Source organism: Odocoileus virginianus, chromosome 3 (assembly GCF_023699985.2).
Source record: "Odocoileus virginianus isolate 20LAN1187 ecotype Illinois chromosome 3, Ovbor_1.2, whole genome shotgun sequence".
Lineage (NCBI taxonomy): Eukaryota > Metazoa > Chordata > Mammalia > Artiodactyla > Cervidae > Odocoileus > Odocoileus virginianus.
The window spans coordinates 57,884,511-57,910,000 of NC_069676.1; the positions used below are offsets into that span (position 1 = coordinate 57,884,511).

The 25,490-nt window shown below is 52.4% G+C and overlaps 1 protein-coding gene across 3 annotated transcripts in view; it reads right to left on the reverse strand.

Moving 5' to 3' along the window:
- Positions 1 to 22,501, reverse strand: part of CAMK2A (calcium/calmodulin dependent protein kinase II alpha) — a 64,328-nt gene extending 41,827 nt beyond the window's left edge. For 2 of the 3 annotated variants that reach the window (XM_070465640.1, XM_070465641.1), the window contains exons 1-2: positions 22,268 to 22,500; positions 6,287 to 6,381 (exon numbers count right to left, since the gene is read on the reverse strand). In XM_070465640.1, the coding sequence (XP_070321741.1) occupies positions 6,287 to 6,381; positions 22,268 to 22,329 (157 nt within the window). In that variant the 5' untranslated portion in view covers positions 22,330 to 22,500. Of the gene's footprint in view, positions 1 to 6,286; positions 6,382 to 22,267 lie in introns of all 3 variants that reach the window. The other variant, XM_070465639.1, reaches the window with a different exon arrangement.
- Positions 22,502 to 25,490: the final 2,989 nt, after the last annotated feature.

A 25,490-nucleotide genomic window follows, 5' to 3' on the forward strand; every position in this document is an offset into this window, starting at 1 on the left:
GATGAAGACCCAGCACAGCCAAAAGTAAATAAATAAATACAATTTTAAAAATACATAAATAAAAAGATGACTAAAGCTAAACCTTTAAAAAAAAGAAAAAATAACTAAATGAAAGAACAAATGATTGAATAAACGAATCTTTCTAAGGGAGTGGGTATTCTCTGCAGGAGAAGGGTTGTATTAATTTACAGAAGATGCCTCCTTTGAGAGAAGTCAGCACCAAGGACATAGAGAGCCCCAAAGAATCTGCAGGGTAGACCTTGTCCAAGGCAGCATGGGGGCTTACCCAGAGATCTCCCACCTGCTTCGTGGGACTTCTGTCCAAATCCCCTAGATTTCCCTGCCCACCTGGGAGAGAGGCCTTGTTCAGGATCTGCACCCATGATCTCTGACTCTGAGACTGCTGAACACAATCATACACATGACCCCATTCAGTCCTCCTGACAAGCTCGGGCTATGGACATCACTGTCCCTGTTTTAAACATTTTTCAATTTCCTTTGTGGTGCTTTTCTCACAAGTTGGTATTTAATGCTTTGCTTAAAAAAAAAAAAAAAAAACCCAACAGTATAATAGGAGCCAGTCACAAATACAGAATATCTACTATGTGTCAGGTATTATGCAGAGCCCTTTATGTACATCTCAAGCCCCCCAATAATTCTCTGAGGATAGCGCTACCATTGTGCTGGCCTTACAGAGGAGGAAACAGAGGTTCAGAGAGGTTAAGTGTCTGACTCAAAGTCACACTGCGGTGAGCGGTGGAGCCACGCTTTGTATCCAGGTAGTCAGGCTCCACGGGTGAGCTGTAAAATCCTGTCGGGGAGTTCCCCAGTGGCCAAGTGGTTAGGATTCTAGGCTTTCACTGCCATGGCTTAGCTTCATCCCCTGGTAGGGGAATTGAGATCCTACAAGCTACGTGGCACAGCAAAGAAAAAAAGAAAAAAACCTCAAAAAATAAATAAATAAAAATAAAACTCAAAACCCAGTGCTCTCCTGGTCTCTATACCCTGACTCATCACTATCATCTCCATCTGCCTCCTATTCCCGAGTGGGAAAATTCAGGCCCACAGGAGGGAACTCACACAGACACTCAGAGGTGGAGCCGGGACTAGCACCCTGCTCTCTGAATGGCCCTCCAGGGAAGGTGGGCACCAGGGAGGGTGATGAGGAGGAAGAAAATCCCAGCCTTGTCCCTAGTCTGCCAGCTCTCCTGTCCCCTCCCCTCTCCGTTAGCGGAATCACCAGCTATACTCCAAGGGCTGCAGAAACCAAGATCAATACTGAAATGTGGCTTTTCCATCAGCAAAGCAATTAAGTCCAATCCTCTCTTGGTAGAGTGTAAGCTCCACTCCCCAGCTGAAGGCAGCTGCAGGCTAGAGGGGGACGGCTGGCCCAGCTGGGGGCATCCTCCTTTCTCTTCCCTCCCTGTCTCCTTCCAAATCCTTCAGGGTAGGGAGGTGGAGGGGAAGGAAGGTCGATTCCCAGGCAAAAGAGGGGGATCCCCACCCAGAGCTGGCCAAGAGCCCTCAGTAAGCAAAGGATGACTGAACCCTCTCCAGCTCCAGACCCTGCCCCTCACCCACGCATCCCCAGCAGAACCAAAAGCCAGGCAGCTCAAAGTGGGACCTATCAGAGGGGGAGAGGGGACTCCTAGCTCAGGCTACACACTCAGGGGACAAAGGACCTAAATCCAGAATTCTGATGTTTTTCTCCATGTAAGGTCACCTGGGAGCAGAGTTACACTAACAGGATTGAAAGAAGAAAAGGCTGGTCACACAGATTTAAACATGTGACTGGTTACCAGACGTCACTGCTGGAAATGCTAGGAACTGTTTTTATAAATCTTGTAATCATCTTGTGCATAGTACAATTACACTGCATTGCAAACTTCAGTGCTAAAAGCATTAATTTGTTGAATGTAACCATATACATTATACAATAATTTTTGTAACTCTGTTTGAAATGTTTTCATTGTCTAATATGCAGGGAACTTCAAGAAATATAGGGACTGAGTTCCTCTTGACCTCTGAGGCCTTGCTCTGTTAAGCAGTCTCTTGATAAAATCAAGGTAATCATCAATGTGGTCAAGCCTTGTTACAACTCAGAACTTTGAGGAACCACTCTTAAAAGCTCCCCCAGCCCCCCCAGTCAATAGTTAAGAGGGCACCCAAGGACTTCTTATTAAAATATAAATGAGATCCTGCTTTCAAACTTTCCAACAGCTTCCTGAAGTATTTATAATACAACCCACACCCCTCAGAAACTTCCAGAAAGACCCTGCAGGGTGCTGAGTTCTGCCTCATCTTGGCCTTGAAGCTCCCCCCACACTAGCCTCCTTTGTGGCCTCAGGCACTGCAAACCCCTTCCCACCTCAGGGCCTTTGCACCTGCTGTGCCCTCTGCCTGAAATACTCTTCTCCTGGGTCTTCTCATGGCTGCCTCCTTCTCCTCAAGCAGGTCCCAGCACCATGTCACCTCTTTAGCTTCCCCAGCTGCCTTTTCCTCCAGCCCCATCACACCCCCATCACCCTGTCTTATTTTCTTTGTTAACACTCATCACTACTTGAAAATACCCAGCTTACTTGTGTGTTTAATGCTCTTTTCAGTCTCCCTCCCTAGAAAACAGGTGCGATGACAGCAAGACCTTGACTGTTGGTCTCTGCCATGTTCCCAGGATCCAGAGTCATAAGCAGCTTTTCCCATACCCAAGAAGTAGCAGAGCTGGGATTTCAAACTGTGTTCGTAATTACTGTACTGTATTGCCTCCCATTTTCATAATTGAGAAATCAATCCATCCAGTTCAGTGAAATCCCATGATGGTGAGAGATCTGAGAGAAGCTAGTCTACAGCCTCCTGCTTGGGCACCAGGAAGCCTTGCTCCCAATACTCATTGTGATAGATGCTTTGTGAATTTTCTCCCTCCCTCCCTGGGGGCAGACTTCCAGGGTGTTGGGGTTAAGGGGGCCAGCTCTGCCCGGAGCTCGGCAGGCAATGGGTGGGTGGAAACTCTGGGGAAAGGGAGAGGTTCCTGGGGCCAGACAGGACCAGCAGGGCATGACGGGGCAGAGCAGAACCTGGGGAAGCCTGAGGGCTCTGCCAGCAGAGTGAGTGGGCTCCAGCAGGTATGTGGGCAGCGGGGTTCTGGCTAGAGGTACAGGAGCCAGGGCAGAAAATAGACCTCTAGTCTCAGAACAGGAAATGTCCCCTCCCTCCACAGAACTTCAAAAAGCCTCCAGATCCTGGGCAGTTGGAGAAATAATCTGGAGGACCAAGAAGGGGGAAGGGGTGGGAAAGTAGATGAAAAAGACAAGAAAGCTGCGTCTCACTGCCTCCTTGCAAGCTCCCTTGCATAAATCTAAAGCTCAGGGATAGCTGAATGAGCTCATACCATGCTTCCCACCTGGTGTCCTGGGACTGGTCACTAGGGAGCTGAGGAAGTGACCCCTCGGCGCCCAGGTGGACAGTGAGGCTTGGGGAGGTTGCTGGATGGGGGCCAGTCAACTCTGGCAGCACTAGCCAGGTCCATGTGCCCACCATCCCCTAAAATGTTGATGAATTCTTTCTGCTTGTCTGCCTGGTGAGGCTGTGGCTAGGAAGCTTCCAGAGCCCCTGGCAGGGAGTTAGCCCTGAGCGTCTACTGGCTGTTGTCACTGCTGACAGGACTTTCTAAAGGCAGGAACTGGGGCCTCACCTATTGAATCCCCCACTCTCAGGGGTGGAACTGGGGCAGCAGTAGCTTTCAAAAGGCTCCCAGGGGGATTTGGCAGGGATTGGGACAGGAAAATATTTTTACCTTTCATTTCATTTCTTTATGGCTTTTTGGAATTGTTTATAGTATGAGCATTTTATATAAAAAGAGTAGTTTAAAAATACACACAAAAATCATCTGCTGGGTTTGGGAGCCACTCAATAAAAGAGGCTGGCCCCATGGGAAAGGGGAAACCATAGCTCCCGGGGTGGGGGGTGGAGGACACCCCGGGGAGCTTGGCCCCCTGCTGGGAACTGCCAGAGTTACCCAGGAGTGCCAGCAGGAGAAGCTTGGAGTGTCTTGCCAAACATCTAGCATTAAAACACTCCCCACCACAGGCCGCAGGAGGGATGAACAAAGAAACCTGCTAAAGGAAGCTCTGCCCCTCCCCACGTGCAGGGAGAAAAGCATCTCAGTCAGCAGACTTCTTTGGGAAGGTTCTGAGACCCTCCCCCCAAGCCCCTCACACTTACCTAGGCCTGGGCACCTTCCTCCCAGGAGGTCAGAGTTTTCTCAAATCACCAGAGAGGAGGGCTTGTCAGTTACCGCACAGACCAGAGTCTACACTCCCCTAAATCCTTAGTTACCTTACAGAAAAGAGGCGATGCTCCTTGCATTCCCCCACATGTGTTTCTTTCTGTCTCGTGCATGTGTGGATGTGACTCTGAGACTGTGGTGAACGGACCCAAGATTCCCCAGCATCCCGGGTGGACCCTGGTTCCTGATTCTCCTTCACTGCACTGGGGGATCAGGGGCAACCCAACCTGTCACCCCAAGCCATGGCTCTAGCCCTGCCCCTGCTGTATCTCAGGGATTGGGACATCTCCCTTGACTAACTGTGATATAAAGCACAGAGCGGGCACCAGACAGCCACTAGTCACACAGCAACGGCCAGGCGAGCCCCGGCATCCGGGTGTGAGGCGCTGCTCCTGCTGGCCCTCCTGCCTGCCCTGGCTCCCCGCCCCAGGCTCTGGCCCTGGGCCTTCTGCAGGGCTCGCCCTTCCACACGAGCATTCACACAGGCCGTGTGCCATGGCAGGCCCCGGTCTTCAGAGGACCGCCGCCACCCCAGCCTCTTTTCCCTGCAGGATGCTGATCTGTCTGCGGGGTAGTTCGGTAACTAGAAAGTGCCGGGCTCCCAGCGACGCTGAGCCAGAGACATGAAAGGCAGAAGCACGCGGTGCACACAGAGCCTGCTGGGAGGCCCGTGGGGGCCGATGTGAACATCCTGTCCCGGCCTCTGTGAAACCCACACCTGCTGGGCCCTGGCCCAGACAGCTGCCGCTATGCCAGACAAACACCTGGACACTCTGCCAACCCCCTTCCAGGCTGCGCAAGCCAAGGTTGCACAGCCCCCTCCTGTACCTGCCTCACCCACCAGAATGCCCCCCACACCTTGGGGGTCCCTAAGGCAGCTCAGACCCACTGTTCAGAGTGGAGATCTTTGAAGACAATCTCCCCCAACATGCTGGCTGTGGTCACCACCATCACCACCCTAACCACATGCTAAGGGCAAGGACATAGCTTCGGGGCAGGCACTCCAAAGTTTAAAGTCCATACAAATTACTGGTGTCTTGTCAAAATGCAGATTCTGATCCCTTACACCTGGAATTATGAATCTGCATTCTTAACAATCTCCTAATGATGCTGGTGCTGCGGGTGTAGAACCACATCCAAATTAGAATTACCTGGGGATCATTTCCAAAAACCCAAGTCACAGCCCCAGCTAATTAAATTACAACCTTGGGATGTGGGATCCAGGCATGAGGAATGTCTGAAGCTCTCCAGGGGATTCCAGGCTGAGAAGCCACTGTCCAAGGGAGTATTTCGGAACCAGAAGTGGACTGGCGCGGTCAAGGCATAGTGCAGCTGGTGTTCATGGGACGCTGACTGAGCACCCAGATATGTCCGGTACTGACCCGCATGCTGGGCACATACAGGGAATGAGACCCATCCCCACCTTCTTGGTGCTCATGGTCATAAAAGAAGATGAACATTAAACACGGTACCAAACCAGTAAATGGGATAACTCCACACTGGAAGAAAGCTACAGATAGTAAACAGTAACAAGAGATATAAAATGGGGAGGTCACCCTCAGATCTGGGGCTCAGGGAAGTCTCTCAAAGGGTGTGACATTGAACTGAGACCTGAAGGCTGACAAAGAGCCAGTCTTGTAAGGAGCCAGGTAAGAGCATCCAGGCAGAGAGAGAGGTAGGTGCAGAGGTCTGGCAGTGAGAATGGAGGTGAATGGCAGAAAAGCAGGGGAAGAAAGGCCTACTGGCAGCTTAATCTTTACCTGGGTTGGGGGATGAGGGGCAGACAGCCTGGCCTGTGAGAGGCTATGGCATCCAATCTAGACCCCCTAAGGAAGAAACATGGAGAAATCTATTCTCATAGTACCCACAGGAAGAAGAGCCCCCAGCTCTGACAGCAACATCACCCAGGAGAGACCCAGGCCCCGGTTCTAACCCAAGGGATAGAGGGAGGGATGAAGGGAGGAGAGCCCCGGAGGGCGGGCCAGACATGGATCTGGCACCTACCTCTGGCCGAGAGCTTCTTTGTGTTGATAATCTTGGCAGCATATTCCTGGCCGGCTAGCACCTTCACACACCTGCGCACCACTGAGAATGCTCCCCTAGGACAGAGAAGCAAAGAGGGTGAGCGAGAGCCCCAGGGCTGCATTCCCAGGAGACCCCACAGTTCACGCAGCTGCTCTGTGCTGGGAGGGAGCCTTCCCTCAGGGCTGCTCGAGCTCCTAGGGGCTGCTAGTGGCACACCTCGGAGACAGAGCAGGCCTGGAGACCCATGGGAACCACTGATAGTAAATCGTTAGGAACTTGGCCTCGTGAGAGATGAGCTTTGTCCAGTCATATTAAGTTAGGCTCGACAAATTCTAAAATCATGCAATGTTAGAATCACAGAATCTAGGTCCCTGGAAAGTGAATCCACTCCAGTGTTCTTGACTGGAGAATCCCAGGGAAGAGGAGCCCTATGCGGTCTATGGGGTTGCACAGAGTCGGACATGACTGTAGTGACTTAGCAGCAGCAGGTCCCTGGAAGTTTTCAGCTTTTTATTCTTTGTGTAGTTAACACATTGACATGGTTCAAAGTTCAAAAGATACAAAAGTGTGGATAATTAAGTGACTCCTTCCCATCCCTATAGCCCAGACTCCAAGGTCCCCTGCCCAGAGGTGGCCAGTGTTACCAGAGCATCTTTCCATAGATACCTTCCCCCACTCCCCATGCAAATACTGGACCCTGCATGCTGCTCTGTACCCTCTTCTTCAGAAATTTTTTCAGAGATCCTCCTTCTATATTATCACATAAAGAGTTCTCATTTAATCATGTGGCTGTCCTATAATTTACCTAGCCAGTCCCTATCGACAGGCAATTAGGTTAGTCCCAATCTATAGCTGCAGTCTATGGCTATGGCAAACAGTGCCGCAATGCCTAACCTCACATGTGTGTCTTAGAATTACATTTCCCATGACTTCCCTGGTGGCTCAGATGGTAAAGTGTCTGCCTACAACGTGGGAGACCCAGGTTCGATCCCTGAGTTGGGAAGGTCCCCTGGAGAAGGAAATGGCAACCCACTCCAGTACTCTTGCCTGGAAAATCCCATGGATGGAGGAGAGTGGTAGGCTACAGTCCATGGGGTTGCAAAGAGTTGGACATGACTGAGCGACTTCACTTTCACTTTTTATGAGTACAAGTGTCTGCAAATAAACTTCTAGAACAGGTATTATTTGGTCAAGGGTAGGTGTTGTTTTCCCCTGGAGAAGGAAATGGCAAGCCACTCCAGTATTCTTGCCTGGGAAATCCCATGGACAGGAGCCTGGCAGGCTACAGTCCATAGGGTTGAAAAAGAGTCAGACATGACTTAGTGACAAAACAATACAAAGGTGTTGTTGGGTACTTCTGAAAGATAATGAGAAACGATCCATCTTAGAGATGTACCAACTTTCATGCTAATATGTGAGGGGACCATTTCTTTCTGCCTTTGCCAATACAACATGTGATCAAACTTTTATATCTTTACTAGTGAGACATGGAGCACAGTGACTCAATGTAGATTTAATTTGGAATTCTTTTATCAAGAGTGAAGCTGAACATTTTTTTCATGTGTTTTTAGAGGTTCCTGGGTTTTTATCTTCAAAATATTTGTGGCTGGAAGAACTTGAAGCAAGGGCTGTGGGTTTCAAGGCTCATAGGAGACATTGTTGCCATGTGGAACGTGGCCCATTTTCCATGTTATTTGATTTTTCAAGAAAAACCAGAATTCTGGATATTTTAGTGACATTTCCCAAATTTTAAATACTGGTTGCTGCTGCTGCTGCTGCTAAGTCGCTTCAGTCGTGTCCAGCTCTGTGCGTCCCCATAGATGGAAGCCCACCAGGCTCCCCTGTCCCTGGGATTTGCCAGGCAAGAATACTGGAGTGGGTTGCCATTTGCTTCTCCAATGCATGAAAGTGAAAAGTGAAAGTGAAGTCACTCAGTCGTGTCCAACTCCTAGCAACCCCATGGACTGCAGCCCACCAGGCTCCTCCATTCATGGGATTTTCCAGGCAAGAGTACTGGAGTGGGTTGCCATTGCCTTCTCCGTTAAATACTGGTATCTTATTCCAAAAATTTAGCTCCCTGTGTCATGCAGGAAATTTCCAAGTCTAATGCTCTGTGACAACCTAGAGGGGTGGAATGGGGTGGGAAGTTCAAGATGGAGGGGACATAGGTATACCTGTGGCCTGATTCATGTTGAGAGATGGCAGAAGCCAACACAATACTGTAAAGCAATTACCCTCCAATTAAAAATAAATAAATCAAAACAAATTTAAATGTAATATTTTGCCAAACAAAACCAGTTTGAGGACTAGATCTGGCATCTAGGTGCCATGTTATACATTTTACTACAAACATCATCTGGCACAACTCCTTCACATCACAAAGGAGGCCTCTAAGGGGCCAGACACTGCCCAAGCTCTATTACCACCCTAACCACAGGCTAATGGCAAGAAACAAGTCTCCCGTGCAGCCTTCTTCAGTTTTAATGTGCATATGAATTACCCAGACATCTTGTTAAAAGGCAGATTCTGATTCCTTAAGTCTGAGGCGGAGCCCAAGCTCAGGGGAGATGGCCCAAGGTCACACAGCTAGCTACAGGCGGTGCTGTGTTTTGAACTCAGATATTTACAGCCCCAGATTTGGGGCTTCTCCACCCAGTGAGCCTGCCGCTTGCGGGCCTGCACACCCAGGTTCCTGACATGGCCATGCCCCACCATATCTTCCAAACTTTGATTCCCTCTCCTAAGCACACAGGCAGGTCCCAGCTACACAGATGCAGCTGATGGGAGCAGGGGCGGACGCTGGCAGGCACTGAGGAAGCCTGCAGGCTGGCAGAGATGCCCGTTCTCACAGGCCCCAGGGTGTTCTGTCACTGGCTTCGTGTCTGAGCAGCATGAAGGGAATGGGTGGGAAACTGTGGAGAAGGATGAGGAAGAAAGATCTGGAAGGTGGGCTAGAGGCCAGGAAATACGACCTCGTAGGGAAGCTGGGGAAGGCCAGAACTCACGGGCACAGCTACGGACCGCGGTCCGGCTGGGTGGCTCTGCCTGTCCTCCACGTGGAGGGACCCGCCCAGAGGGTCTCCCTCCCTGAGACGCACCCTCCTGTGACACAGCACACCACACCTCCCCACCTAGCCCAGGGCCACGGCTGCTGTCCATCCTCTAGACAGAGTTCCTAAGGACCAACAGGGCCTCCAGAAATGTTACTATAGGAACAGGAGGTAGATTTTAGTGAGAGGGACTGAACTTAGACAGGGAGAGGGCTTCAGTCTGGGGGGTCAGAAACAGGACCAGGTACTTGAGGAAGATGCCCACCCTACTCAGACTTCCTGCCCAACGGGAGGCCATGATTCTCAGAAGCCCCAGAGGAGAGAGCGTGTTTCCAATGGCCCCTTCTGGGAAAGATTCTGAGGATTCCAGGGAGCGGAAGGGCAAGAAAGGAGGGTTTGTCTCATTCACCGGCATCTAGCACATGCATGGGGCTCTGTGCAGAGGCTTAACAGGCTCCATGAACCTAAGCTCTACCCCAGGAAATGAGGACCAGAGAGCCATGTCTATACAATGAGAGACGTCATACTTGCTGAACTTCCTCCTCACAACACAGTGTCAAGCTTTCGTGCAAATCCCAGGTTCTAACCCAGGTGGCTCTGTGGCAAAGAATCTGCCTGCCAAAGCAGGAGATGCCAAACACGCAGGTTCGATCCCTGGGTTGAGAAGATCCCTTGGAGGAGGAAATGGCAACCCACTCTAGTATTCTTGCCTGATGAATCCCATTGACAGAGAAGCCTGACAGGCTGCACTCCATTGGGTTTCAAAGAGCCGGACACAACTGAGCACACACGCATGTAGAGGGAGGAGTTTATCAAAACCGATTCAGAGAACACCAGACTCGAGCATCCCCAGAAGGTATCCTCGCTTCTAATGTACCTTCACCACTAAGCTCCTCGGCCCTCACAACAACCCCTGCAAAGTTGCAATTACGATCCTCCATTTTTTCAGGACATGAAACTGAAGCCTCGAGGGAGCAGGCATATTCCTCCCGAGGGTGTGACAAGATTCCAGGTCACCTGTCCTTGTTCTCCTGATTCCACCAAAGGCAAGACAGTGTGACCCCTCAAAAGCAGGGGCTCGCTCACAAAGCCCTGTGATCTGATCGTGACTGACCCCCAGCTGTGTGATACTGAACTTGGCACTTCAACTCTGTTTCCTTCTTTAAAATGGGGACAATAATAATACCTCTGTCCTGGGTTTTTGGGGGAGATTAAGTGAGGCAACACACACAAAACACTGGGCACAGTGCCAGGGTGCATTGATCACTGAACAGGGCAAGGAAATTGTCTGGGCCAAGGAGCCCGTTTTCTACCTATGAGGCTTCAGGTCTTCATCTACGAGTGGAAAGGCTCCTCCCTGCCAGTTCTGGTGCTGGGGATCAGGGAAGGGGGCGCAGAGGAGAATCTGTAGCAAAAATGAGAGTGTGGGCAGCAAGCTCGCAGCCCTAACTTCCTCTCTTTTTAATCTTTTGTTTAAAAAAAGGCATGTTTCTGCATTCTCGTCCTGTGGGAGTGAGTGGCCACAGCCCAGCAGCTTTGGCAAAAGGAAGAGCCAGCCCACTCCTCCCACAGCCCTGAGTTGAGCAGGTGGCCAGTGGGTGGGTGGGCAGAAGCCTGGAAACAGGACAGGGCCGAAAAGGGGAGGAGGCCAGGATGGGGAGGGCAGAGTGGGAGAGAGTGACCAGGGGTCCAGGGAAGAAGGGATGGAGCCTGCATAGGAGGGCCCTGGCAGGTGGGGGATGTCCTCGGGTGGATCCTGGATACAAAGGGTTCAGGGGCACATGTCTGTCCACATGTGTGTGTCAGCAGCTTGTCAATGCCCTCGTGTATGTGATGCCAAGAGGTTCTGGTTGTGACACGTGCCGTCCCCCTGCATATGTACCGTGTTAGGAGAAGGTCACAGAATGTGGGCAGGGAGGCGTATGTGTGAGATAGACAGACACTGGAGGGATAAAATCTCAGATCTCAGCCCTGCTGGGAGCTCTTGGGGAGGGGTCTGAGCCAGTATGGGCCTCACAAGTTTCTTCATCCCCATTGTGGGGACTGGTGTGGTCATGAGAATAAAAAGTATAGAGGCCTTTCCACCTTCACTATTCTTTATTTTTTGGCTGTGCAGCACGGCTCGCAGGACCTTGTTCCCCAACCAGGGATTGAACCCAGGCCATGGCAATGAAAGCACCCAGTCCTAACCACTAGACTACCAGGGGATTCCCTCCACCTTCAACATTCTATACTAGAGCTGTTCAACAGAACTTTCTATGATGATGGAAATATTGTCCATCGTGACAGGCGCTAGCCTCCTATGGCTATAGAGCACTTGAAATGTGGTTAGTAGGACTGAAGAAATGAATTTTTAATTTTATTTCATTTCAATAATTACAAGTGGCTAGTGACCACCAGGTTGGATCGTGAAGTTCTATGTGGATAAGAACTGGCAGTCCTGAACCAAACCAACCAGAGTGCAAATTGTGGTCCAGCCACTTACTAGCAATTTATTTAACCTCAGTAAGACTATTTTCCTCCCCTGTAAAATGTAGGTAAGGACTAGTACCCACCCTGAGCAGTTTTTCAAGGATTCAATATGAGACTAAGGTATGCAGTGGGTTTAGCCCAATCCTTGGAGTGTAGTAAATGCTCAGGAAACAACGCCTTTTATAGGCATCATTATCTCCAAAGTGATGAGAACAGCTGGCATCATCAGAAGCAAAATGGACCTTGTTTGCCAAGCTCAGGGAAAAAGCAAGCCAGGGAAGGAGGTGTGTGGGGACCATCGTGAGGGGATGGGGTGCTTCCCCAGGCCCCAGCAACCTGCCCTTGGGTGTAAGCAGGCAGGGAGGCAGCACCTGGTTCAACAGACAGACAGGAAGGGCAAGGGTACGTTGATAGTGGGTCCATCGTGTCTGAAAAATGTGGGAACGTGCTAATGGGCCGTGAAAAGCAAGATTTACACTGGGAAATTGCTTTTCTGGCTGCCTGGCAGGCACGGTGTCCTGGGAGTTGCTGGCTGCCTGCCCACAGGAGGCTCATCACCCTCTCTGGCCCAAAATACCCCAAAATGCTGACTGGCAGTAATTCCAAACACCTGGGGTCCTCACTCAATTTGGCTATCAGCTTGCTTATCCTTCCACTTGAAAGATGGACATGAGGAGCCGCAGCCCAACTTCCTCCTGGGCCATCTGTGAAAAGTATCTGCTACACAGGGATGGGAGAAGGTCCCTGAGACCCAAGATCAGTTACCACCAACTTGCCCTCAAGGCAACTTCCCCACCTTCACTCCAGAGCCTCCTGGAGCCTGGGGCGTGCCTGTGGGTATCAGCGGATGGAGACAGACATGGCTTATGGGGGCAAAGTCCCCGGAGCCACTCTGCACTCCTCGGAGGTCTGACCATCAGGAGTCTCACCAGTCTCTAGGGTCTTCCTTTCACTAGCTGCTTCCTCAAACACACCGGGACTCCCTCATTCTGGAAAAATAAACAACCATCCTTCCCCCAAATTTGAAAAGCTGAAAAACTAGGAGCCTTTCTCTCGACCCACAAGCCTTGGACACGTCCTTCCTCCTTCCTCATCTGTTGCCAAGCTTCCAGAGCAAGTGTCCGACATTCGCCGCCTCCTCTTCCCACCTCCCACGCTTCATGAACCCACCACAGTCTGGTTCCCTCCCCCGGCTTTCTGGAAGAAAAGTTGTGCCAGGCCCACCCACCCAGTGCCCCCCACCCTCGCCCCTGCAGTCCCCAGTGGGCCTGATCTGCCTAGCCTGCCCCACGACAGGTGACATTTGGCCTCAGTGGCTACCCAGTTTGAGGCCCATCTTCCCTCTCATTTGTGGGTCACCACACTCTCCTTGGCACACCCCCCCCCAACTTACTTTCACTTCTTCATCCCCCTCGCATCCCCCTCTGAACATCACTACTCCTTCTTCTCTCCACCCATCCTTACCTCTTCCCCCGCCATCCCTGCTGCCCAGGACCATTAAGCTGGGACCTCTGGGGAGGCTCTGGGCATCCATGAACATCCCTAAAATTGTAACTGAATTATTCTGTGTCTGTGCATTGTTCTGTGCAAAGGATGCATAGTTTTCATTGGCTTCACAAGGGATTCTCTGACCACTACCGCCACCTCCACTCCCACCTCCTGCAAAATGAGGAAAGCCACTGACCACCACCCAAGACCGAAATCTGCTTCTTTACAGCCCACTCCTCTCTCCAGAATTCTAGTCCCAAATTTCTAGCTACTCACTAGAAATACTATGTGATCGGCACCTCTTAATCAAAGTCGAGTTTTCTCCCTCCCAATCTCACCACTCCGGGTTAATATGCCTAAGCATTCTACCTCTCTGAGATGAGCTGGGGTGATTTCAGAAAGTTTCTGCTCAAAGGTAGACAGACCTGTTACTTGTGAGAGGATTAGCTTGTAATACTTCTTGGTGGGCAGTAACTCACAGTCCAGGTTAGCTGGTCTGATCACTTGGCACAGAGCAAGGCCTGGGGGCATGGACCCCAGAGCAGATGGGCCTTAAATGTCTGGGGGAAGGCGCAGAGCTGGAGTTGGTCACTGGAGCAGCCCCAACTGAGGGGCCAAAGTGTGGGCCACAAGTGGCTGCAGCAGACACTGCAGAAATGTCTTGCCATTGAGGTCTACTCTCTCCCCATTCTACAGTTAAAGAAACTGACGCCAAGACCTTGAACCCAGGAGTCCTGAATCATCACCCTTTGCTCTTCCCAATACCCTAAACTCTCAGACTCCCCTAACTTGGGGTCCACAGATGGGTATTAGGGTGGGGGATTTGTGGGAAATGATATACAACATCCTGTGAGTTGGAATGAGTGTGTGTTTTGGAGGGTGACTGTGGCTCATGTGAGATTCTCCGAGGGTTTCTAGATTCCTCAAACAGTTAAAAAGCTGGGATCATATTTGTTCAGAAATGAAAGGAACATCCTGTTTGCATAATGTGTGTGTGCGTGTGCTAAGTCACTTCAGTCATGTCTGACTCTTGGCGACCCTACGGACCTCAATGTCTCCTCTGTCCATGGGATTCTCCAGGCAAGAATACTGGAGTGGGTTGCTATGCCCTCCTCCAGGGGATCTTCCCAGCCCTGCATTGGCAGATGGGTTCTTTACCATTAGAGACACCTGGGAAGCCCCTGTTTCCATAACGCCCACCTCTGTATACTTTAAGCAAATCCCTTCACTTTGTGGGGGCTTCAGTTTATCCATCTGTGAAATCAACTGTTGATCATTTGTAAGCCCTCTCTCTCTTTTTCTTTTTAAGCAATAGTATCCTTTCTTAATAACAAACAAACACAGCTATGCAGGTCCCCAGATGGCAAACAGCAGAGGTGGCAGGGGCTGCAGGCGCAGAATCCCCTTTGCTTGGTTTTCTCTCTCTTCTCCCCAGCTCAGCATAGCAGCTTTTCCCCAAACTCCACAAACTAGCATTTGAGAGCCAGAAAATCCTAGGACCTTTTCCTGAAACCACACATCCCTCCTCCTCTCCACCCCAGCTGCTGCCGCCCACTTCCAGACTCCAAAAGATGCTGCAAGCACACAGTGTCTTCAAGCCGTCCCGCACTCCCAGGCCTGCCCCACGCCAACCCAGCAGAAGTCTTGCTGGGGACACAGAAGGCCTGAGAACCAGAAGAGTCTGTTTGCTGCAGGGAACATTGAACCAACAGAAGTTCCAACATGTTCCTTGTTTGGGCTCTGCCTAGGTTTTCTTGAATGGGTTACAAAAAGGAAAATTAAAAAATATATATCCACAGAGCTTGGTGACAGGATCATAGCAGGCAAAACAAGGGAAAATGATGAGGGGCTGCTTTCCCCCAGCCTCAGGGAGCCTCCTGGCCTGGCTCCAATCACACATACACCCCAAAGACGTTCAGAGAGAAAGGCTCCAAGGGGTGAAAAGCCAAGAATTGAAATGGAAGGAGGCTGAAGGGCCCAGATCTCATGTGTCACTGACCTGTGTGACCTCAGGCAAGCCCCTGACCCTCTCTGGACCTTATTTCCCCATCCCTAAGACAAGGGAGCACTCTTCATTCCGATATTCATATGCAGTTGAGGCTATTCTGACCCCTAAACCATCTCCTACTTTGTGCTTGTAGCAAAGCATCCTACCAGACAAGGACAGAGATGCAGGCAAGGAGGGAAACGAGACACAGCAGTGAGAAGAGGGCTTCCACATGTGTATCTCTGCTGGAACAGGGCTCAGTCCTTCCCAAGGCCTTGTTCATCTGGGGGCAGAGGGTCAGCTCTGACAATGAGGAAGTGCTTTAGGTTGAGCTGAAATCTACCTCCCTGTTACTCTAGACATGTGGCCCTGCTCTGCCCTCCAGAGCCATACAGAGCAGTCTTTTCTCATCTCTGGGGCCCAAGATGTCCCTGCAGGGTTAAGGGGAGAGAACATACCCCTGAGGGGTCTCTTTTCCTTGCTAGAATCCCCAGCTTCTTGGCCCTCTCTCACCTGATTTGGCTTCCAGACTGGCCACCCAGCCCACCTCCCACCCCTTCTAGACATGCTACAGGCTTTTAATATTCCTTCTAGCCCCTAGGTATCCAAAAGGTGAAGGCTAGGATTTCCTTGGTGGTCCAGTGGCCAAGAGTCCATGCTTCCACTTCAGGGAGCACAAGTTCAATCCCTGGTCAGGGAACTAAGATCCTGCATGCCCCATGGTGCCGCCAAAAAAAAAAAAAAAAACAGTTGAAAGCAACAGAGCATGCCTAAGAAGAGAAAGACCACCCTGGAGCTGACATGCTCCATCAAAATGCACACCTCAGAGACTCTGCCTGTGCTGTTCCCACTCTGAGAAACACTCTTCCACCCTCTTCCCTCTTACCAGCTCTTACTCAGCTTCACCCCCCAGTGTCACTGCCTCAGGGGAGCTTTCCCTGATTCCTCCGTCACCCCAACCAGTTGAGGTCTATAACCCCGTGTTAAAGGCTCATAGCCGTTAACCAGTTGCATTTAAATAACAATATCTGAAGTGATTTAGTTAATATCAGATTTCCACTAGACCGTGAGCCCCAAATGGGTAGAAATGACATAAGTCTGGCACATGGTACCTGTTGGGCTCAGCCCGGGGCCAGGAATAGAGTCTGTGCTCAGGAAATACTTGTTGAGTGGATGCAAGAGTCACAGACTTGTTCCTCCTTTTATGTGACGCCGAGACATCAAGGCCATCAGTGTTTTCCAGCACAGAAGGCCCCACCAGCCTCACAGCCCCACCTGACATCTTGGTGGGCAGCCAAGCCCCCAAGGGCACCTAGGGCTGGGCCTCAGCAGCCTGTGACACGCCGGGTGGTGGGGCAGAGGTTGCGCCAGGTGGGCCTGGGCTGAGAAGTTTCCTACCACACCACAGAGAGGCTCGGATGAGACCGCGACACACCAGTGTGTGTGTGTGGGAGGGATGGACCGCGGCCAAGGGACCAGCACACAAAAGAGGGACGGAGAGAGAAAAACAGGGACCAGAGAGATGCAGAGAAGTAAGACAGGGAAGGGCAGAGAGGGAAAGAAGGCAAGAGCAAGGGAGCGAGAGCGAGGGAGAGGAGACGGTGGCGGCCGGGGCACAACCCAGAAGCCTACCCAGCATCATCTTGCTCTCCCCCCACTGGGAGGTAAGGTTCTTGCTTGATGCCCTGTTGGAGCCAGTGTGTTTGCACACACACATCCATATGCACCCATGTGTGTGCGTGTGTGTGTGCACACGCGTGCTCTAGCAACAGGATGCAGGCACTGCACCCTGTTCCAAGGCTGTGCCCTCACCCTCTGGGAGGGCCGGGGCCGCAGACTGCAGGGATGCTGGCAGCAGTCACCGCGTGCCTGTGCAGGGAGGCGGGCAGGCGGGAGCGGGCTCGGCGGTGTCAGTGTCTCAGCCTGTGTGGGGGCGGCCGCGTGGGGGCGGAGGGCTGCGGCAAGCACCGGAACATGTGCGTGCCTTCCGCTCTGGTGGCTTGGAGGAAGAGTGGGGGAAGGCTGTCCCCTTCCCTTGTCCCACTTGCCCCCCAACTTCGCATCCTTAGCTGCTGGCCCCTGAACATCACCTGGCCCCTTACCCTGGCTACCGTTGCCACAGGCTCTTCCTGCGGCCTTGGGCAAACTGCGTCTCTCTGGGCATTGGCTCCACCATTGACGCTGTGAGGAGACAATGTCTATGGTCCTCCCAGCTCTGGTGTTCGGGAAGCCTGAAATTTCCCACAGGTGCCTTTCACAGACAGAGGCTAAAGAGGGTAGCAGCCCTAACGGTGCCTTCCAGCATCTGCAGAAGTGCTCTGATCCCCAATTCACAGATGGTAAAGCTGAGGTACACCAAGAACAAGGAATCTGGCGCAGTCAATTAGAGGTGGAATCATGATGGGAAAATAAGCGACGGTTCCGAGTTCCCTCACCCGCAAGGGCACACCCTTCTTCCCTGCAAGTGTTCCCCAGGAAGGGCACCATGAGGGGTCCTCCTTATTAATCTTCTCTCCGTATGCACGGTGCTGGGGACCTACACGCAAGCTTGAGTGCTGCCACCAGTCCCCCGAGCCAGGTCATTTCACCTTCTCAAGCCTCAGTCTGCTCATTTGTAAGATGGGCGAGTAAGTCCTCTCCCTCTCTCAGAGATGAGCTCGTGTGTAGAGAAGTGCCACGCTGGCCCCAAAGCACTATGAAGGTGACAGGTGGTCAGAAGCAAAATAAAAGCACAGTCCTGTCTTTGCGGGGAGTAGTGCCTCATTGCACAGGTACTTTCTCTTCTCCAGTATTACACCGAGGATCCTCCTAAAAGCCCCACCAGGAAGAGTGGGATTGAGAAACGCATCCTGCAGATGTCAGAGCTTGTGTCCAAGAGCGAAGGAACCTAAGCACCCAGGACCTTGGGCTTCCCCCCTCCACCCCACCCCGGAACAGGGGGCTGCCTCTGGTCTCTAGTGTCCCCCACTGATCAGCCCAGCCTGAGCCTTCTTCATGATATAAAGCCTTGGGGGCTCCAGAGCCAGCTCTCCCCTCTCCCTCGGGCAATCTTGCTGGCCCCTGCAGCCCTTCCCCCAGCTCCACCACCACCCTTGAGTCAATTTCAGATCTCCTTCTCTAGAGAGAAAAGGCTGGGTTGCGTGTTCTCTCTAGCCTCCCTCCCCCTCTCAAGCAAAATCTCCTTCCCAGGCTCTCTGTACAGCCCAGTGATTACACAGGCTGCAGGGTAATTCTGCCTCCCTAACTAACCTCTCCTGGGACTGGGATTCAAAGCCCGGAGAATGTCAAGGGCTAGAGGAGGCATCCTCCTTCTCTATCTCCTGGAATTCACCCCTTCCTCCCCCCCCCCGCTGCCCCACCCACCCCGGTTCCTGGTCTTCCAGAAGGTTGGGTCTGCAGGGAGCTCTGGCCCTAGCACCCAGGTCCACTCTGACCCTAGAGCTGGGGGTGCTGCAACCTGCCTTCTGCCCCCAAACAAGCCTCTGTGCTCCTAAGGTCTGGGCTTCTGTTTCCCTCTCCTATGGGAGGAAGGAGGACTGGGGTGTCAAGGGAGGAGGGAGTGAGCTAGTCTATAGGTCCCCAGAGACAGCCCCACCCCAACCCTCTAGGGAAACTGGACTCAAGTTCCTGGCTTATGTGAATCATATGCTGCAGTGGGACCTCATCCAGGAGCATCAAGAGGCCCCAGAGCACTAATTCTGACCCCTACCCCACTACCCCCTCAGCTGGCTGCCCCCTAGGCAGGGGAGGAGCCCCTCCTCTGACATCCTCAGCCAGCCCTACCCTGGGCTCCTCGAAGGCCTGCAGTCAGGAGCCAGGCCTCACTGGCAGGGCGCCAGGAATCCCTCAAGAGGCTTGTGTCCTCCTCCAATCCTTCTCTGCAGCCAGGAGGCCAGGGCCCTGCAAAAGGAGGTCAAAGACCCCCATGGCCCCTTGGAGGGCCAGCCAAGCTGCCTCTGGCAGTCATCATACTGGTGATCTGAAGTGGGCTCCTGGAAATGGGAGCTCAGCTTCCAAGTGGTAAGAGAAGTGTCCTGGCTGGCCGGGACTTTGAGTCACCCCTTGAAGGATGGGCCCCATAGGCATCTGCACTGCTCATCCCAACAGAAGAGGAGCTGTCCCATCCCAGCCAGCCCAGTGGGTGAGTGGCAGGGCTCAGTCAACCCCTTCTGCCAAGCTGGGCAAACTCCTGTCAAAAAGCAAAGCCCTAGCAGGTCCCAGCCCCCATCTGAGGGCAGTGGTGATGCCAGGGTGCCCCAAGCGTCACTGTGTCTTCATGAGAACCATCTCACTTCATCCTCCCAGTCCCTGTTTATCTGCAGGTTACAGGTTGTGGGAAACAGGTGCCATAGCCTGCCCAGTGTCACAACACTATGGGTGGTAAGGTCCGGGCCTTGTGCCCTCTGCTGGGTGCTGCCACTACCTGGTTGTTTGGGCTGAAGCTTTGAGTGAATCAGGAAAGCCCTGCCTCCCCAGTGATGCACCCTGGCCTTTTAAACCCAGGCATCAGAGGGGTAGCGCCTCATCTCCTTTTCTTTTCCAATACGAGCATCCTCAGGCTCCATCCTTAGACTTCCTGATGTCCGGTGAGTCCTGACCTTGCCTGTACCATTTCGTAGGTTTGAGCATTTTTCTAGGGAAGATAGATTTTCATCAGATTCCTGGAGGAATATGTGACCTTAAAAAGGTTAAGAGCACTGGTAATTGTGGAAGGAAATTGATCGGATTAGGCCTGGCCATGCCTGCCACCCTCAGTCTTTCTGCCATGGTCACAAAAGGGCTCTCTGTCTCCAGAAATTCTGCCCATGCCCTGATCCCTGCAAGAGCCCTGGCAGATAGTGGGGCCAAGAAGGCTCATGACGGCTCTCACTGACAAGTCACCCCCAGACCAGCCAGTCTTCATGATATCCATCTCCTCTTAGGGCAAAACAGCAGTTTTATAAGCGCCTGAGTCACATCTCAACTCCATTTCACTGCACTCTGTGACGCAGTCCTCCCAGAACCGAGCCTCGGTCGCACCCTGAAAGGCAGCGCCCAGCTGATCAGGAAATCCTTGGCTCCAGTGGATGCTGGAACCCAGCTGAGAAGGGGTCCCTGCACAAGTGAGGCAGATAGCCTTGGTCCTCCAGAGCAGCCCCAAACATTTCATTCCTGCTCTCCACACCCCAACCCCAGGACAAAAACACACTCAGAAAGACAGGAAGTCTGCAGACAGGAGTGAGCACACGTCTGCACTAGGGTGTGTGCCTATACAAGGGTCTGGTGTGTGCCTATAGGTGTCAGGATAGCCTGGTGTGCAAGTGTGTGTGCGTGTATGTGTGTGTGCAGGCAGCCTACTTGTACACAGTCACGGGCCCACCTCCCACACATATGCAGACACCAGCCTGAGCTTGCACATGCCTTCAGTACCCACACTCCCACCCGAGCCCATGGGCCCAGGCCTCAGACACACACACATGAGCCTTCCCGTGGGTATGGCCCCTGGTCCACACAGACATCCATATCCAGACCTCACAGGGACACCAGCCAGCCCAAGTCCCATATGTGCATCCTTACACAGACTTATATTTACACACAGCTGATGTGCACACAGCTCCAACCAGCCATACATGTGTACATAAGTGACGCGTGTATGCATCTTCGTTCTCATGCAAATCAACCAATGGACCTCCTTGTGCCACTTGCATCCACCCACCCCTGCAGGGCACACTTGCATTTTCAGGACTTCCACATGAAGCACACACCAGCACCTTCCCCCAGGGCACATACACATGAACACTTGCACACCTTTTCAGTGCACACAAGTGTACCCCAGAGTCGGTGCTTACACAAAAACACACATCATAATGCACCCTTGCATGTGCATATTCAGACCTTACAGCAGCACATACCTGCTTACAGGGTGCCTCTCCCCTGCACCCCTGCTACTATAACAGGGGCCACCCAGGGCACTGGAGCTGCATTGCCCATAGGGCAAACTCTGCCTCCAAACTGTACCCCTACTGTAGATCTATCTCCAGATGCTTCACAAACCTAACTGGCGGCATCTGGGAGTGCTCCCCGGACACTCCACAATTCATGGGGCTATCCCAAGGGGCTCTCCTCTCCCTCCCACACCTCCTCCCATCTTTCTCTCCACACCAGTCATCAGAGGCAGGAAATGAGCTCTGAGGCTGGACAACTTTGCCAAGGGACCAGAGCTGTGCACCCTCACATCACTAGCCCCTGCATTAGCAGAATCCCCCCTCCCACAGCTCACTAACTGTCTCTCCCCTCCTCCCAACACCCAAGAAGTCTCAACAGTGGCTCAGTTATTAACCCCTGCTGTACCATTGCTCTCACCCTTGGCAGAGCTGGCAGGGGGAAGGTGGGGAGGGGCTGTGCTTATAAAGAAGTCAGCCACTCCGCACAGCCGCTGTAGGTGCCTAAAGGCAGGAGGAACTACCCAGGAGATGATGAGCTCTCTGTCACCAGAAGTAACCAAGTTGAGGACAGATGGCCACCTCAAGAAAAAAACTCAACAGGAGATTCCAGCCTTGGACTCGGCTGACTGGGAAGAACCCTTTTAAATCCTGAATTTCTAAGAATCTGTGTGTGCCCAGGTCATGTGCAGTTGTGTGTGTATGTGTGTGTGTTTGCATGCACAGACACTGCCATGCACTGTCAACCCTTCACCTCTACACACACACTCACGCAGCTAGCCTTGGCACATCTTGGCAAACATGCCTGTGCCCAACTCTAGGCACTCTGCACATGCAAGCAGCTCCAAGCACGCAGCTAGCCTTGGCACATCTTGGCAAACATGCCTGTGCCCAACTCTAGGCACTCTGCACATGCAAGCAGCTCCAAGCACATTCAGTCTTCCTTCCTACGTGTGCACGGGAAGCAGGGCAGGTGCACCACCCCCCCCGCCCTGATGCTGAGCCCCCTGAGCCCTCCAGGACTCTCTAAGGTGCAACTCACTTTCCTAGTTCCTCGAAGAGCTGGTACTCTTCCGTGAAGCGGGTGCAGGTGATGGTGGCCATCCTGGCGCTGGGCGGGCAGGCGAGGCTTGGGGCTGTAGGACCAGGACAGGAGCGCTGCTGCTCCCAGAACTAGGGGCCACTCGCCTGCCCGTGCTGCCAAGTGCGAACTGAGAACCAGCTTGACTGACGAGCCCCGGGCTTCTGAGCAGAGCACTGTGGCTGCTCACAGCCTCGCGAGCCTTCGTCAGCATCCAGGTCCCCATGGCAACCACCTCCGAAACGCCCTGTTCCCGTTGCCCCGGTAACTGCCTCCCCAACACCTGCCTGCCTTCCACTGCAAAACCTGCTCCCGGACGCTCTGGCCCTACCACACACAATACTGCAGGCCTGTGTGGGCCCGGGGGTGGGTGGACCCAGCACCCCCAAGGTGATGGACTTAGGGAGGGGCTGGCAGAAGGGGAGGAGAACAAACTTAGTCCACAAGTGATCTTCAGTCTTCCCACCACCCCCAATTCTAACTGTGGGGCCCTTGTAACAGACAGGATGGGATTAAGTGGGGCAAAAAGGCAGTTACCATGGTAACGGCCAGAGGGTGCCACATTCCGGATGGTCCCCAGAAAAGACAGGAAGCAGTTACCCTGGCAACTTCATCTCCTCTGGAGAGACAGGTATTGCCCTGTTGCCCTGGCAACTGCCAGGTTCTAAGGTTTACAGGGAAACGATGGCTAATTCATTGGGATCTCTCTCTCTCTCAGTAGATCACTATAGCCTCTGTAACTCTCTGCTCCCTTCTAATTTTTTTGCCTCTGCCTCTGTCTTTCTTATTTTGCTTTCTCTCTCTCTATTCTTTGCCACTTGTCCATCACACTGGCACTCTAGCTAGGGGCACAAGTGCAGAGGAGCTATCAGGGTTCTGGAGGGAACATCCCTGGCAGCCCACTCATCCCAGCCCGGCTCAGCTATGACAGTCAGCTGTCCCTCAGGTCCCCTCCTGAGGTCTCTTCCTTAGCCACACTCTTAGCCCAGGCCCCCAGAGGGGCCATGGAGATCTGGTCTCCTGGGGCTCATGTCCCAGTTTCTGCTTGTGCTCCACGTCAAGGTGAAAGAGGTGGAAGCAGCAGTGGGGAGGGGAGCATGGCCTGGCTTGGAGGGGAGTGGCCATGGACCTGCCCTAAAATTCTCATTCCCAAATTTTGTGGACACATTTCCTGCCAACCTCAACTCTTCAGGGCGGTAACCATATCTATGACCCCAAGATCTCACCCCAAGACCTGGGGGGTTAAGAAGAAAAAGAACTGGCATTTAAAGATCTGAGTTCAATTCCAGTCTTAACATATATTGACTGTGTGATGCTGGATAAGTCACAGCCCCTCTCTGAGCCTCTCACTCCTTTTAGCTGCCACTGGAAAGGAAGGCTGTGAAGGCAGAGTAGGCTGAGAGCCGTGGAGGCCTTTCTGAAATATGTAAACATAAGGTCTCTTCTTAGTTTCTAGAAGCGGCAAAAGAAGATCTAAAGTGAGACCATGACTACTCCCATCACTGCAGCTTGAACTCAGAATCTTGGACCCTCACACCCACCTCTTCCATTCAAGCGCCCTCCGCAGCCCTCCATGCTGAGGTCCATGTCAGCACTTGCCCACAATGACCACACAATAAAAGGATCCAAGATCCCAACTCTCTTGGTTTTCTAGCCCAACCCTTCAGAATCTCCAAATCGCCTTACTGGTCACCTCACTTGGTAGATACATTATCTGCAACCCCAGCAGATCCCTGACTATACAACCCTAGGTCCTCTAGGGCCCCTGGGGAAATCTGGGTACCCTCCAGTTCTGTCCCTCTTCCTGGGAGAGTCGGGAGTGGGAGAGAAGGATGGAGTTGACTCTGATGCAGCCACTTATTCCCAGGAGAGAAACAGGAGGGAGGCAGAGGGGAGGAAGGGGAGGAGAGTCGGGGAGGAGGGGGTAAATGGCTTAGCCACTAATTGCACCATTACCACCTTCAGAAAAAGGAAAAACCACTCAGTTTTGTTTCTGTGCACAATATGCTTCCCGCTTTGCCGCCAACGTTGCAATTCAGAGGCAGAGAAGAGAGGCCTTTGCTCAGGGGCTGCGCAGCTGGTGGGTAGCGGGCAGGGCACAGAATATACATCTAAAGGCTAGAGGCGACCGCAGGCAAGCTGAGGAAGGGCTGCATCACCACCCCCCTATCCCAGACCCGCTAGCCTGTCCCCAGGAGGAGACTGCTTCCACACAGGAAAGCACTGGACCCGTCCTCAGCGACCACCGAAGGCACCTGAGTCATTGCCCAGAGAAGAGGAGAGGCAGCACTGGGCAGTGGTTAGAGTGACTCCACGACCTACAGGCTGTGTGATGGGGGATGAGTGTCCTAGCTTCTCTGTGCCTTGATTTCTTAATCTGCAAAATAGAGCTAACATTCCCTAGCTCCAAGGCTGTTTTAAGGATTAAATGAGATGAGCACAGTGTCTGACATGCTGTAAATGCTCAAAAGATGAGAAATGATTCTTATTAAGAAATTCAAAAGTCACTTCCTCTTCATACTGCTCCCTCTGAATCGTGGAAGGACACATCACACCTCACTCCAGGCGCCATTCTCTGAGCTCCCACTGGAGCTGAGCTCAGGTGTGGCCATCACCTTGCCAGTCCTGGTTTGCAGCATGCCTGCAGAACAAAGGACTGGGGCGGGAGAACAGGCCCAGCGTGTCAGGTACTAACTAAATGAACGCTGCTTTAGAAATTAACGAACAGGACAAAAGGGGTTTGTGCCCCGAGGTTGTATTAATGGGGATCTAATGTTTTGAATAAAGGAGGTGATAGTCCAGCTTGGCTTGGAGCTGGCCTGAGCCTCTCCCCTCTCCTCACGCCTTCCCTGCTCCCCTTGAGCCCTTTCTTAAGTGTCTCTGTCTTTCCTCTTCCTTTTTGTCCCTTTTCCAAATTTCTGTCTCCCTTCCTCTCTTTCTGTCAGTCTCATTCATTTTCTTCCTCGCTGTGCCGGCCTGGACCCTGTCCCCACAGTCCTAGGGGATGGGCAGGACCCAGGCTGTAAGGTCCTGATGTTGCAGAGATGCCTGGAGAGGATGGAGAGGGAGGAAGAAAAGGGAGAAGAGGAAAAGGTCTCCTTGGCAACTCCTTGTTATACACACACATACACACACACACACAAACACACCTCCGAACTTTCTAGGGCCTCACACAGGGGTGTGG